Source organism: Chaetura pelagica, unplaced genomic scaffold (genome assembly GCF_000747805.2).
Source record: "Chaetura pelagica isolate M959 unplaced genomic scaffold, ChaPel_1.0 scaffold269, whole genome shotgun sequence".
In the NCBI taxonomy this organism is placed as follows: Eukaryota; Metazoa; Chordata; class Aves; order Apodiformes; family Apodidae; genus Chaetura; species Chaetura pelagica.
Window position 1 is genome coordinate 1 of NW_009954705.1, and position 14993 is coordinate 14993.

Here is a 14993-nt window from a genome sequence, read left to right on the forward strand (position 1 = left end):
TTCAGCAATCTTTCCAATGCCTCTTTGAGCTCATGCTTGTATGTTTCATGTTTTATCCAATGACCTTTTGATCTCAGCAAAGATGATCTGAATCTACTTGTACTTATATAGGTAACAAAAATGTAAGATTTTTCAACATATCAAAGAATATTCACGGAAAGTCATATTTAGACAGGTTAAACAACCAGCTGTGAAAAAATGCTAAAGTATTAGAGGTTCTAGTTAGGCTTGTTTTTACATCATGGATTCAGGCTTGAATTTCCTATTTACAGTTTTGGGGCATATTGACAAAGTGTCAATGTTCTACAATCCATAATTTTTCTTGAGACCATCAGAACCCTTCCTGGTTACAAAAAAAAAACAACACTAAAAAAAAAAAAGTAACTTGGAGAAGATTACAAGTGTTTGGGATTGTTTGTAATAAGTAACTTCCTTCATGGGAATAGCTCTGCTAAATTTTCTGCTTATTTCCTTCTCAAAGCTGCTTCTGCACAGTATTGCTAGTTCTCTCAAGATCTGAATCTTTTTTTTACCTGAATAAAGTTCAGGAACACTGAGTATCTTGTATGAACTAGATTCCTTTCATTGCACTGCTTTTGTCAGCATGAACATTCACTGGTTTTACAGCTACTTGCCATCAGATACTTTTGCTGCTTTTAGTTAACTCTGTTTTGGTACCAGATGTATATCAGCTCCTCCATAATCTTGTACAGAATTATGCAAAAAAGTATCCCAGTTGTGGTTTGGGTTCTTCACTTCTGAGTGTAGTCTTAACTGATGCAGTGGTCTCTGTCATGACACATTGTTGTTCTTCAATATGAAGATCTGGATTAGGATACAAGTATAAGCAATAGTACTTTATCTTAAGTATCATTCTGTTGCCTGAAACTAAGGGGTCACTTTGAGGATTTTTCTTCCTTTTGGGTAATTCTGTTGTTTAATCTAGTTGAGTGGACATGAAGGCTGGTATTTTGGAAGACACAATTATAACTAAATCTTAAAAAATCAGAAAAAATAACGTATTGCTTGAGTGGATCTGTTACTCAGACCATCTGTTTTAGTTTATCAGCCAGGAGAACCTAGGAGAGGACAGCAGTTGTGAAACTGGTCTCTGCCTTAATTGATGGTTCTGATATGGTTTGGGAAGGTAGAGATGTGACCACAATCATTCCCTTGTCTGAAGCAGGCTTTCTGGTTTACACTATGCTTTAATTCAAAGGTCTGAAGTTATAGAAAAATATGGCCTGAAAGATCTCTGCACAGGGCTAGTTGCTAAATATATTTATATCATAAATGAACATACAGATACATTCTGTGTCGAAGAGCAGTGAAGAGTAAAATGTGCTTGGGCACAATTCAGGTAGAGAACATCATTAAATAATTGTGCATAGACTAGCATTAAGAACTGCTCTGTGGTGTCTAGTGGCATTTATGTCAGCTCCTGTGGCAGTAACTATGGCCTTGTATTAAATCTCGTCAGAGTTCTGAGGATGCCGTTTTTGCTCTAAAAAACAGAATTCCTGATTTCCATGAAATTCAGTTGAACTCACTGTTCTTTGGTTTTAGTAAATCTATTAGGTTTGAAGATTATCTGTTAGAATGATTTCCATCTTCTATCAGTTCTTTAGTGAAGCCATTCTTTTTATGTTGCTGAAGATATCCATATTTCCCTCATTTGTGACAAATAGAAGTTACTTATGACAAACAGGCCACAGAAAGTGGGGTTTTGAGGGGGAGAGGGACACAATACAAGATATTTGGGCTATTTCTTAGTCCAAAGCAGAATGATTTATTGCATTTGCACTGCATTACATAATTGATGAAATGTATCAGAAATAAGAGGGAATTTTAAAATTCTGTTCTTTAGCTTTATGCTAAGAAAGATGTGCAAGAGTGAAAGAAAGGAAAGAAATACAGGTGAAGGTGATAGGGAAGCAAAAGCATACTCCAAAGGGTAGCACTGAAGGAAGTGTGTATTATTTTATTTAGTAAGTTAGTAATGTGGCTGTATTTTGCCTCTTAGCTAGTACAGTGATAAAAAATGGAGTTATGCTGATGTACACCAGCCTTGCAAGTTTTTGGTACCATTCACTATGTTGGTGTGTTATGTTAGTATGTGGCTGCTTTGCAGAATTTTAAGGAGCCTATTCTAGCTGGTTGAAGGATTCTGTCCAGCTCATAGCCTCACTAGATCCTTTCAGCTTGTGAGAGGCTTTTTTTTGTTGTGGGTTTTTTGAGGGGGTTTGTTTGGTATGGTTTTGGGGTTTTGGTTTGGTTTTGGGTGTTTTTTTGGTATTTTTGTGTTGGTTTTTTGTAAGGAAATGTTATTTATAACTCAATTATCCTTTCTTAAGGTTGTATGTCATATACACTGAACTAAAATGGTTTCCTCCCACCCCCTTCAGATGCTTAAAGACCAATACCTTGGCTACAGGAAAACCTTTCTGGGAGATGCCATGGATGTGTTTGAGGCCAGACGAGCAGAAGCTAAGAAGTGGCAGAGCGCGCCACGTGTTACCACAGGACCGACGCCTTTCAGCAACATACCAAATGCAGCAGCCGTTGCCATGGCTGCAACACTTACTCAGCAGCAACAGCCTGCTACAGGTCTGAGTGCATTCAAGTTATAGATTATTAGTGTTACAACAATAGTAAATTTGTGTAAAATTTTCTATGAAGTCTTCCTTTGTGTTAGACTAAAAATCTAAACATTGTGATGAGCAAAGTTCCTGATACATAGCCAATAGAAAAATGCAGGGTAGACTTAGCAATAATCATACAACAAATACTTAATCTTGTGAATTTACTTGTATTAGTGGTATTTACTGTATTCTAACTTACCCTTTGGAATGTGAGTCTTCACTCTTAACTAACATCTCTGAATACACATCGTATAGCCTCTTTCCAGAATTCTGTAGTTATAGTAAATTATTTCAAATTGGTGAGGAGAGAATATCTAAATGCATATGACCTTCTTATGTAAAATTAATAATGCATTTTTATATAGCACTTTGGAACGGTAAAAGGAAAAATGCTGTAGAACAGGAAGAATAGCGGAGCAAACAGCTGTAGAATAGGAAGGTGAATGCCTGACGTATTTTTTTATAGGCAGCTTCTTTGTCAGAGTGATGTTGGAACAGTTTTTGCTGGCCATCCTGCTGTTACAAATAGAGAAAGTAGAGCGGATCAGTGGTTCTGTGTGTGCATGTGTGTAAGAGGAAGACAAAATAGAGAAAATGCAATACCCACTGCTAAGGAAGAATGGATACATATAGCAAAGAAAATAACAAGTCACCATAAGTCATGTCATTATACTAACCAACACTTCTCAGAGAGAGTTCTCTGAGTGTAGATAATTTAATTAATATTTAATCGTTTAAGAGAAATAAGATAAACTTTCATTTTAATTTAGTGGGGATATGTCTATATCAGCAAATTATGAAAACCATACCTAACTTTATTCTACCATTTATTTTCTAAAATACTGTTTATCATGGGTGTACTGGAAGTCATATTAGCACCTTTTCCTTCTTTCTTCTTACAACAGCAGTCATATTTTGAATGACTTTAAGGCATATGCAGCAACCACCCTAAATCTGACAAATTATTAGGGTGCCCTTGCCTTCTCCATTGAAGGAAAACAGAATGTGCTTCCAGCCCTGGCCCTTACAAACAGCAAGGAGATGGGTTAAAAGAGAACAATATAAAATGAAGCATTTATGAAGTATTTCTCTTCCAAATTTCCATCATAGACTATAGTCTTCTGTTGCTCCTAAATTAATCTGGAAATCCTGTTGAAGTGACATCTGCAAAAGAGTCTGGTTTTAAGCAGAAAACATAACGTTATGTCACGCTCCAGGGTTTTTAATATATACAGAAGTGTGGGTTGTGCAGCCTAACATGTTACCAAAGTAGTTCCATCTTTCTCCTTGTCTTATGTTGGTTTTTTTTTTTAAGAAAACTCCCTAGGGTCATTCAAGGATTAGCTGGGTATGAAAGTCATACATGTGGGATGTCACATTTAAAGTTTTACCTGCATTTTCATGAATTGCGGTGAGGGAACTCTCTCTTCCTAGTCCAGATTAAAGAGAACTGCTAATACCTTCAGTAAATTGATGCCATTTATGGCATGATTTAGTGAATACTCTCTTAGGAGTAAGAGTGAAGAGGTGGGGGTGGAGGCAGGGGGAGGTGTAATATGCCTGTACCAACATGTCAGAGGTAAGGTGACTTTGTACCTTGAGGTGTTTTGTAGTGAAAGGAGGAAATGGGATTGTGTGTAGGTTGGTTTTGGGTGGGGGTTTTTTGTTTGGTTTCAAATGCCTAAAATGTGCCAACTACAAAAATGTTGCATATAGAACAAAGCCATTAACTTATGTCAAACATGCCAACAAAAGTAAACGAGTTTGTTTACTACTTAGTTGGAGTATTGTTACCTTGCATACAACTCACTTGAGGACCTGGAGAAACAAACTTAGATTGATGTTTTGAGTGGCACTTGAAGACTACTTAAAACTCTTAAAAAGCAGGGTTAGATGGAACTTGTAGTCCTCTTTTCTCTTCCTCTAGCTCAAAAACCAGGATTATTCAGGCCTGAACAGTTCCAGAGAGATTTGAAGTCTTAAAGGCTTGCCAGAAAGGAAAATTTCAGAGCTTTCCTAAGTTACTGATTTTGGTGTTAGACTTTTTCCCAACAGCTTACCTGAAACAACTTAGGTTCAGATTAAGATTGCCACTTTTTGTCTTACTCTTAGTGGAAAAGGAGAAGAATCTACTCTTGATTTTGTAGGAATCTTTAAATATTTAAAGACTGTGTCCTCATAATTTCCTTGTTTCAGTTTTCTAATGGTCATTTGCTGCAGTAAAACTGCAAATTGCTTGCATGTTTTAGCATTGTGTTCTAAGAATTTGGTGAACTCTGCTAGACGTTAAAATCATGCATATTTCTTTGCAAGATACAGATCCTGAAGAGTGGGTTATATGCATGATACTAGAAGGTTATGAGAAAAAAAAAATCATGAAATGAGGTGTATATAAAAGGAGGGCAGGGGGGTGTCTGTGTAATACCTGACCTGCTGTTGCTGTTCTTGAAGATGAGAATAAAATAAGAAAATTAATCTGGACTTTCAAGTGTTTTACTGAAATCTAACATATGGTACTCTAGTATTGAGGGATCAGAATGGTTAGTCTCTTTTTTAAAAATTATGTTTACATGGTTAAGTTTATTTCATAATATTAATTCAGAGTTAGTTACTGTTCTTTCTTTGAAAAAAAGATTTATATTTGTGTTCAAAAGTCAAAGGTTTAGTAGCTACATCTATGCTGTGGGATCAGGGAATGTTTCTCCAGTTCCTGGGTGTAGATATGCACCCTGTTTATGTTCTCTCTGTATTCCAAGATGTCTGGCTTTGATGTAAATAAATAAAGCTAGTGGATCCTGGCCATGTGGAAAAAAGGGAGCAAAGATGCACTCCACTGATCTCCTGGGATGGATAATCTGGACACCAGGACTGTGGCGTGCACACTGAAGCACAATTTTTGTGCAGTTTTTTGAACCTAGAGTTATTAAAATTATGCTTAAGTGTTGTCTGCACATGGCCTTTCTCCCTAGTTTAGCACTTCTGCTCTGAGCACAGCTTTACTGGTGGTAGCAGGGAGGCTGGGTGTGCTTTTGTGCAGTAGCAGCTAGAGTTTTAACCAGTGCCTCACCTGTACCTTCCCTGAGCAATTTGGAGTAGAGTGGAAGTTAAAATGGTGGTTCCTAGTCTACCTGGTTTTATTGATGAGGCTAAATTAAAACATTTTTTTAGAGGAAATTAAAGCCTAGTGAACTAAGAGCTGTAAATCAAAGAGGCTGAAACTGGTGTTTTTCTGGAAAGACTAAGTTGTCTTAAAAATAAATGCTTTCCTTCAACCTTCTATGAAAATAAATGAAGTAAACCCCCAACAACTTAGTTACTCTCTCCTTAACTGGTGAAGTACAGAGTTAGTTGAATTATTATCAAGCTAGCAGCACTTGGTTATGTTTTGACTTGACTTTGTATGAGATTGAACTGCTGATAGGAAAGGATACCGAAATATTTACAGCACTTACAGTTTTTATTGTGTAATTTGATAGTAATATTGGTTAAAGTTAGTCAGTGTGTTACTTTGTCAGAATCAGATTTAAGTTGTGACTCTAAATTTGCTCACTGTTAAAACTGGCTAAGATTTAAAAATATGCAGAAGGCTGCTTCAGGAATCTGGCTGACCTGTCTGGACTCCTCCTTAGTGGGCCCTCCTCTTTAAACTGAAATGCTCTACTGAGCACATAAAATTTTAAAATGTTGAAATAGTTATTAGAAATAATTTGTCTCAAGAATTTGTCTCATACCTATACTAGCCAGAAGTGCCAATTTTTTCCTAGTACTTTTGGCATTGAAGAATCTTCATTTCTAGTTTTTTGCTATTGAGAATTTTTTACTTAGAAGAAGTCTAAATAGCAGTGATGCCTTCACAACATTATGGTACAAAATCAAGAAATATTCAAGTGTTTTACTGAAATCTAACATATGGTACTCTAGTATTGAGGGATCAGAATGGTTAGTCTCTTTTTTAAAAATTATGTTTACATGGTTAAGTTTATTTCATAATATTAATTCAGAGTTAGTTACTGTTCTTTCTTTGAAAAAAAGATTTATATTTGTGTTCAAAAGTCAAAGGTTTAGTAGCTACATCTATGCTGTGGGATCAGGGAATGTTTCTCCAGTTCCTGGGTGTAGATATGCACCCTGTTTATGTTCTCTCTGTATTCCAAGATGTCTGGCTTTGATGTAAATAAATAAAGCTAGTGGATCCTGGCCATGTGGAAAAAAGGGAGCAAAGATGCACTCCACTGATCTCCTGGGATGGATAATCTGGACACCAGGACTGTGGCGTGCACACTGAAGCACAATTTTTGTGCAGTTTTTTGAACCTAGAGTTATTAAAATTATGCTTAAGTGTTGTCTGCACATGGCCTTTCTCCCTAGTTTAGCACTTCTGCTCTGAGCACAGCTTTACTGGTGGTAGCAGGGAGGCTGGGTGTGCTTTTGTGCAGTAGCAGCTAGAGTTTTAACCAGTGCCTCACCTGTACCTTCCCTGAGCAATTTGGAGTAGAGTGGAAGTTTTATTGATGAGGCTAAATTAAAACATTTTTTTAGAGGAAATTAAAGCCTAGTGAACTAAGAGCTGTAAATCAAAGAGGCTGAAACTGGTGTTTTTCTGGAAAGACTAAGTTGTCTTAAAAATAAATGCTTTCCTTCAACCTTCTATGAAAATAAATGAAGTAAACCCCCAACAACTTAGTTACTCTCTCCTTAACTGGTGAAGTACAGAGTTAGTTGAATTATTATCAAGCTAGCAGCACTTGGTTATGTTTTGACTTGACTTTGTATGAGATTGAACTGCTGATAGGAAAGGATACCGAAATATTTACAGCACTTACAGTTTTTATTGTGTAATTTGATAGTAATATTGGTTAAAGTTAGTCAGTGTGTTACTTTGTCAGAATCAGATTTAAGTTGTGACTCTAAATTTGCTCACTGTTAAAACTGGCTAAGATTTAAAAATATGCAGAAGGCTGCTTCAGGAATCTGGCTGACCTGTCTGGACTCCTCCTTAGTGGGCCCTCCTCTTTAAACTGAAATGCTCTACTGAGCACATAAAATTTTAAAATGTTGAAATAGTTATTAGAAATAATTTGTCTCAAGAATTTGTCTCATACCTATACTAGCCAGAAGTGCCAATTTTTTCCTAGTACTTTTGGCATTGAAGAATCTTCATTTCTAGTTTTTTGCTATTGAGAATTTTTTACTTAGAAGAAGTCTAAATAGCAGTGATGCCTTCACAACATTATGGTACAAAATCAAGAAATATCATATGCTGTTGCTCAATGAAAAGCTTGTTAGCCTAAGACATAAATTCTTGTTTTATATAGTCTAAGGTGGTTTAGAATTAAGTTTTTTACTGGCTCTAAAAAGCATGGTGCATTTGTAAAAGAGCTTGTCCTGGAGGACTGTAGTGTTTTGTTTTAATGTCTTCCACTAACAGTGCCTCCTACTGATATAGAAACCTGTGCACTTGAGAAGGAACTGGATATATGTTTTTGGGTTCTTCTTTTAGTTTATTAGGTGACTAACTTGTGTAGCTTTTTTGTTTTTATTGATAACAATTTTCCTATTTTTAAAGAGCTGCTAGGTAGATGTGTCAGTATTTAAACTGGATGTAAACAAGTTTAATTTGAAATTTATGTGGAAATTTTTAATTACAACATCTGGTATGCTTTCTTTTAGTTGAAGAAATAGCTTGAGTTTCCCAACTATTCCCTGCTAAGCAGAGAATGAAAGCTAACAACTTTAGTTGCCCTTAAAATTTAGTTTAACACTATTTTTGAGTATACAGATGTCGTTCAGCTTGGATCACATAAGAATTTTGTGTTCTTAGCAAAAATGTTACTTTTAAATATACAGTGCCTTTCACTTGATTCAAAATGATTTTCCATTCATATGTTCAAACACTTAATGATTTTAAAAGCTTGAAGTACTTACATTTAAAACTCTAGATAAATGTTACCAACAAGGAATTTTGTAGTACGAAGGAAGATGTTTTGGTTGAAAACAAGCCCAAATGTGATAATGCTTTAGAAAAAAAGACTGAAATAATCTAAGCTTTATAGTAATCTTTAAATAAATAATCACTTTCACAGATATATTACATAAAGTATGTTCAAAGATAGAGAAGGCTATCTTGAGGAAAGGTGTGAATGACTGTGGATTAAGAGTTTGGCACTGTATTTTATCTTCAATGGTTAAACTTTTAAACTAGTGCACTGAAAACTGTTTGAAAAAGACAGGAATATAAGAATGTACTGTGAAAACTGTTGAAATATTAATTATTTATCAAAATTAATTATTTTAAAATGTGTTAGTAATGGGCTAGCAAGTTGATACTTTATTCCCCAAGGTTGAAAAAAAAAAAAAGGAACTGAGGCTGTAAATTTCATCTTAGCAGACTGAAAATGGTTTTTTGACAGTCCTGCGTCTTAGTGTGAATACGCAGGGAAAGTGCTGTCAACTTTTTAAATTATGGGACGAACTCTGAAATTTTGAATGTATCTAATTCATTAAGGTACATGGAACTGTGCCTTTTGTAAATGTTTATTTAAACAGGTGGCTTGAGTAGTTTACATTATTGAATGGTGTTATGTAGCAGAGATTAACAGAACTCAGTTATCACTTGTGTGGAAAAGAATTGAATTGTCATGTTACTGTGTAATTGACTTGCTTAAAAATGAACAATAAATTTAATAAAATAAAGTCATTGTCTTGTTTTTTATCTTAGTGTTCTGTTTAAATTTGGATGGAATACTTGAGTAGTTTTTAAGACTTTTTTCTGTTAAATAAATGAACTTTCCTTAATATAGTTTTAGTTACAATAGTGTTAGTTTTTGTTTTTTATTTGAAGGTTTTCCCTGATACTGATTCCATTAATACAGGTGGCAAAATGTTGTTACCTATGAATTCTCTCAGGGTTCTGATTAAGATTTTAAAGTCTAAGGTGAGACTGGTCAACTTTAAAAAATGCTGAACTATATTGTGGTCATGTTGTTAATGTTGACTAGTTTCACCTTATTACAGTTAATATTTTCTTAGATTTTTATCAGGTGGACGTAGAAGCAGACAGTAAAGTGAGAAACTGTGATGAGATAAAGTTTGGGATCTTAATGGGATTTGTTGAAAGCAATAATGTTCACATTATCAAATACTTAAATAAATAAAGGACCTCTTTACTATGAAAGAGTAAGGCAAGTTTGTTCTCATTTTTTTTATACCAGGGCCACAGCCATCTCTGGGAGTTAGTTTTGGAACGCCATTCGGCTCAGGTATTGGCACTGGCTTGCAATCAAGTGGCTTAGGTTCTTCAAGCCTTGGAGGTACACTTTAACTTTTCTAATCTTTCATTGAATTATTATACAGCACATCTGAATCTCTTGCAAACCTTTAACTCCGGTAAGAGGATGATCTGTTTCAGGGAAGGAGCTGATAGTTTGGCAGTCTGCGCTTTCCAGACTTCTTTGTGCCTTGCAGAAGGAATTGCTAAGGCTGATACGAAGGCTAATAAACCATTGTAGTAAAAACTCAGGATGAAGTAATCACATAGAAGTTCTGTTCTTAAGGCTAGGGAAGTGCATCAAGTGCATCCTTTTAGAACTACAACGTGACTTAATTTTACATATATGAAAGTTAGGCATCTGAGACATTGGATCATGCTGTAGCTAATCCATAGAAGTTTTTCACTTGTATGTACAACTGCTAACTATAGGGACTAATTTCTGCTTGGATTAAGACAAGAATAAATGCTAAAAAATTACTACAGTTCTGGGATCCTGATTGCTGAAAAATATTTGCTTTAGCTGTCACTCTGTCCCTCAGTGCTGAGGTAGAAGAAAAACCCCTGCCTCAAGCTGAAAAAGCAACATTTGAAAGTGAGGAAAAAATACTTATAAAAATGTTAATAGTGCTGGTGGAGAATATATTCCAAGAGGACACATCAACTGTGAAAGAGTAGGTGGTAGTAAAAAAATCTATATTTTCATGTAAATGTAATGAATTCTCAGTAGTTGAGCTACAAGTAGAATCTAAGTGATCAGTAGGACCTAATCTGCGTGTAAATTTCCTGTCTGTATAGGTCAGGGGTTCCTACAGTGGAAGTCAAAAGACACTAGTGTCTTCTGAAACTTTTGTATGAGATCTGCAAAAAAAAATGTTTACATCTGCTGAGCGCAAGTATAATATCTTGTGGTTTTACTTGTTACATCCTCTCTGCAGCCTCAGTCCTCACCACTACATTTTGCCTCTCAGCTGAGCCTGTGAATCAGTGTTGCAATGTATTGAAACTAAACATTAGTCGGTATTGGAAAGATGTACTTGAAAGCTGCATCACTTTTACTTGAAATGATCACCTTCAAATTGTCTTTAAATCTACCAGTGTCCTTTTTCATCTGATTTTAAGTGTTTTCAGATAAACGTCTGCACACCTAAACAGGGAAAAATAACTGAGAATAATGGACTAGATGGAAAGTACTTCTGAATTTCCAGGTTATTCCCACAATGTTTTGAATACCCTAAAAAAATACAATTAAATTCTCCCTTTTCAACCAAAGAGGTTGTAGACTTACAAAGATTGTTTCTGTATATTCACCAGTCTTGCTAATGGAAATTGAAGAACATTATTCTTTCGAACTGATGGACACTTGCTTCTAGGTTTGTCATAGAGGACTAGCTTGTATTCTTTTTTTGCTAGTTCTCTGCTTAGGAAGGCATTTGCTTACATTTAATCTATTTTGCATTAATTGGAAATTTTTTTTGTCTTTTGACAAATCAAGGAGACTCCCTGAGAGAAGCAAGTGTTGAAGGAACATGTGCAAAATGTCCTGCAGGTTTGCTTTTGGAAACAAATTAGCAGAATTAATACTGAAGTGTTGTTTTTTTTTTCACCAGTCTTGCTAATGGAAATTGAAGAACATTATTCTTTCGAACTGATGGACACTTGCTTCTAGGTTTGTCATAGAGGACTAGCTTGTATTCTTTTTTTGCTAGTTCTCTGCTTAGGAAGGCATTTGCTTACATTTAATCTATTTTGCATTAATTGGAAATTTTTTTTGTCTTTTGACAAATCAAGGAGACTCCCTGAGAGAAGCAAGTGTTGAAGGAACATGTGCAAAATGTCCTGCAGGTTTCCTTTTGGAAACAAAATTAGCAGATTAATACTGAAGTGTTGTTTTTTTTTTACAGGATAACTTAAATGTTATACTCTTGAAAAAACATTTTAATCAGGGAAATTTGTACTCTTTCTATGATAAATATTCTGTGAATTTTATCTGTTATAAACGTAGAGACTTTTGCATTTATTTAAGATAAGTAGCATATAGATCCTATGCTTCATTAAATATTTGCAGACACCTTGCCTGACCACTGGTAATTTAGTTCAAACTAGACAGGACAAAAGATTCTATTACTTAAACTACTGTACATTTGAATTATATTTGCCATTATATGCTCTTAAAACTCTTATTCAATTTAAAAATTGCAGAATACTATAGAGCACTGCTTCATTGTGTGTGTTTTCAATCATTACTAGTTTTAAAATCTAAAAATTATTTCTCTAAAGGAATGGTAAACGCTCAATTTGAAGTAAAGCACAAGTATTTTCCCTGACTCTTGGAACTTAAGATCAGGACATAATTTTCTCAAATACAAATACTGTTCTTTTTGAAAGCCTCTCAAGGCAGTCGAAGTCAGTATATGTTTCTCTTATGGTTCCTTTTGTCTGGCCTCTATCTCAAGTTGCCAATACCAGCTTTACCTTTGACATAATCTTACATTAAGCACAGATTTCGAAATCTTAAAATGTCATAATACAAATATTTTACATGTCAATTACAAAATTAATAGAATGTAATTTTATTACTGCTATATGTTTATGGCTAACCTTTGTATGTTTATTTTTCCAATTAAATATTAATGAAATTCTGTTCTGTTTTTAACCTATTTTGTGGTTTCCTAGATAAAGCTGATCCCAAATAACCTGTTGGGGAGACAACTCTAAAATAAGCCAAATTTAAACTTAAGAAAACGATTACTCTGTGTTAAGCTTAGAGAATTTTTCTTTTAGACTTTGGATGAAGATTGCAACTTTCTGTGATAGAAGCAATAGCACTTGTGTCTGAGTTTTCTGATTTTGGGGCCATTTGTTTACCATTTTCTTGCCAATTTTACAGCAATTCAATAGCAATTTCATAAACTCTGGTAGTTTACTTGACCTTGTATAAAGCTTTTCCTTTACTCAGTTTTGTATTTTGAAGGAAATATTTTTCTCCAGTGCTACTTTGTTTGCACTGTTTTCTTAATACAGTGCTGTGTTGAGAAGAAAATACTCACGAGGCATTAATCTTAGGAATAAGACCACGAACTTGTATGTCTTTATTTGCTATGTCTGTAATTTTTTTGTTATGTGTCTTTACTGTTATTCTATTAGGATTTGGAAGCTCTGCCTTTGGAAGTAGTGCCACGGGAGCATCATCATTTGGGTTTGGAGCTACAACTAAACCATCTGGAAGTCTAAGTGCAGGTTGGTTTGTTTCTCTTGACTTCAAGTTTGTCTTAAAGCAAGTGTTATAATTACACTGTGGCACTCAGTCCAGGAAAATTACTGAAACAAAAGTTGCATGTGTATATAACCATTAAAGTAACTTTGCTTGCTAAGTACACATTTCAGAGCAATTTTTAGGTTCAGTTAAAAGTCTCCTAGGTAAACAATATTGAGTCAGCATTAATGTTTTTCATTTGATAGTCTCTGTCTACTTAAGAGTGGAAGCAGGAGATTAGATACATCAGAAGGGATCAGATGCAATCTGAGGCAGAGAGAAATGCAGTTATTACTGGGATGCATAGACTATACAGTTTCTGAGCTGTTTAAATTAGTGTAAAAATTTGCAACACATACAGCAGTAATTTGGCTTCCTGTAATTACAAATAGTGTTAAAATTATTTTTAGGAGCCCAGAAGGTTTCCTTAAAACTGTTTATCTGCTTATCCTTTCTATTTGCTTAGCTAGTTACAGGTATTGTATCTCTGAATGTGTCCATAATTCATTGTGTTAACCAGTTTGAAAACATTTCTGTGGCAATTTAACTACTCTGAAGTAATTTCATGTTTTTTATTTAATTTTGCTGGTGATGAGAAAATGAAAATCTGCATGCAGTTGCCTGTCAATTCAGAGGTCTGAAATCTTAGCCACTTCTAAGTTTGCGTCTCTATTTAGGAGTTTGTGAGGCAAATGGCTTACTATATAGTCTGTCCTGGAGTCTTTCTTCAAGGTCAGAGTGAAGGAGTATGTCTCTTGGGACTGGCTTTTGGTAGCATGATTCTTTTTTAAATATTTTTTGGGTTGTTGCTTTGGTTTGTTTTTTTTGTTTAAAAACTGCTGTCAATACAAACATACAAGTGGCTGTTATTTATTAGTAAGTGCCCAATACATTAGCCTGGACCAGTGTCTTGTTAGTTGCCATACTTGTAGTTTAGTTTTTCCCTTGTTTAGTGATGAGTTACACTGTCAAATTAGGCCAGTAAAATATGTTAAGCTTTGAATTGCAAGGTGGAAATAGCTCACTAAACTGGCTGTGTAACAATCCTGAATGTGTGACACCCTAGTAAATTCTTGATAGGGTATCTCTAATCTTGCAATGTGCAGTGTCTAAGCATCAGCCTTTTTTTGCTTAGTTAGTTTTTAATCAGAAATAAATGGGGAACATAGGCTGTGTATGTTTTTAACTTGTAGCTTATTTTTCCTGAGCCTGAATTACATTACCTATTATTAACATTTATAGAAGTATTGCAGCATTTCAGGCTGCTAAGTTACAAAGTACGTAATTTAGTTTTTAGTATATTTTAAAATATAAGTTAAAAACTAGTTGTATCTAGTTGGACAACTGGATTGGTTGGCCACCACGGATAATGAGGTATCAAACCAAAGTACATAGCAAGTCTGTCTTAGCTGTGTTGGTGGTGTACAGACAAAATTTAAGTGTCATTTCACTCTAGTCCTCAATTCAGGCTTTGTCGTAGTGGCAGTGCCCCCAGACTCTCTTTAGCAGCATGGGCATTGGCCCCAATAAAATTGTTTTCAGATGTCTCAAGTCTCTTCCACATTTTCCATCAATTAGTTCTTATTTTAGAATGAAAATTATAGATCCCCAAATAAAGTCCCAGTTCCTGTTGTTACTCATTTGTTGTCAACCAAAAAGGCTATTTTGAGTCAGATACTGTGAAGAGCCTTATGACTCCCAAAGTGATGGGAAAAGGAAAAAAATAATTGAATGTCTAGATATAAAACTAAGGGCTGGGGGGTGTAACTTTTTTTTTGGTGAAAACTGAGACAGTCAAGTGGGATCATGGCTGGACATACTCATCCTG

General features: G+C 35.0%; 1 protein-coding gene across 1 annotated transcript in view; it reads left to right on the forward strand.

Moving 5' to 3' along the window:
- The first annotated feature begins 2411 nt into the window (after positions 1–2411).
- LOC104395879 (nucleoporin p58/p45-like) overlaps positions 2412–14993 on the forward strand; it is a 15731-nt gene continuing 3149 nt past the window's right edge. The window contains exons 1-3 of the mRNA XM_010005626.1: positions 2412–2607; positions 9854–9952; positions 13057–13149. Of these exons, the coding sequence (XP_010003928.1) occupies positions 2457–2607; positions 9854–9952; positions 13057–13149 (343 nt within the window). The 5' untranslated portion in view covers positions 2412–2456. The remainder of the gene's footprint in view (positions 2608–9853; positions 9953–13056; positions 13150–14993) is intronic.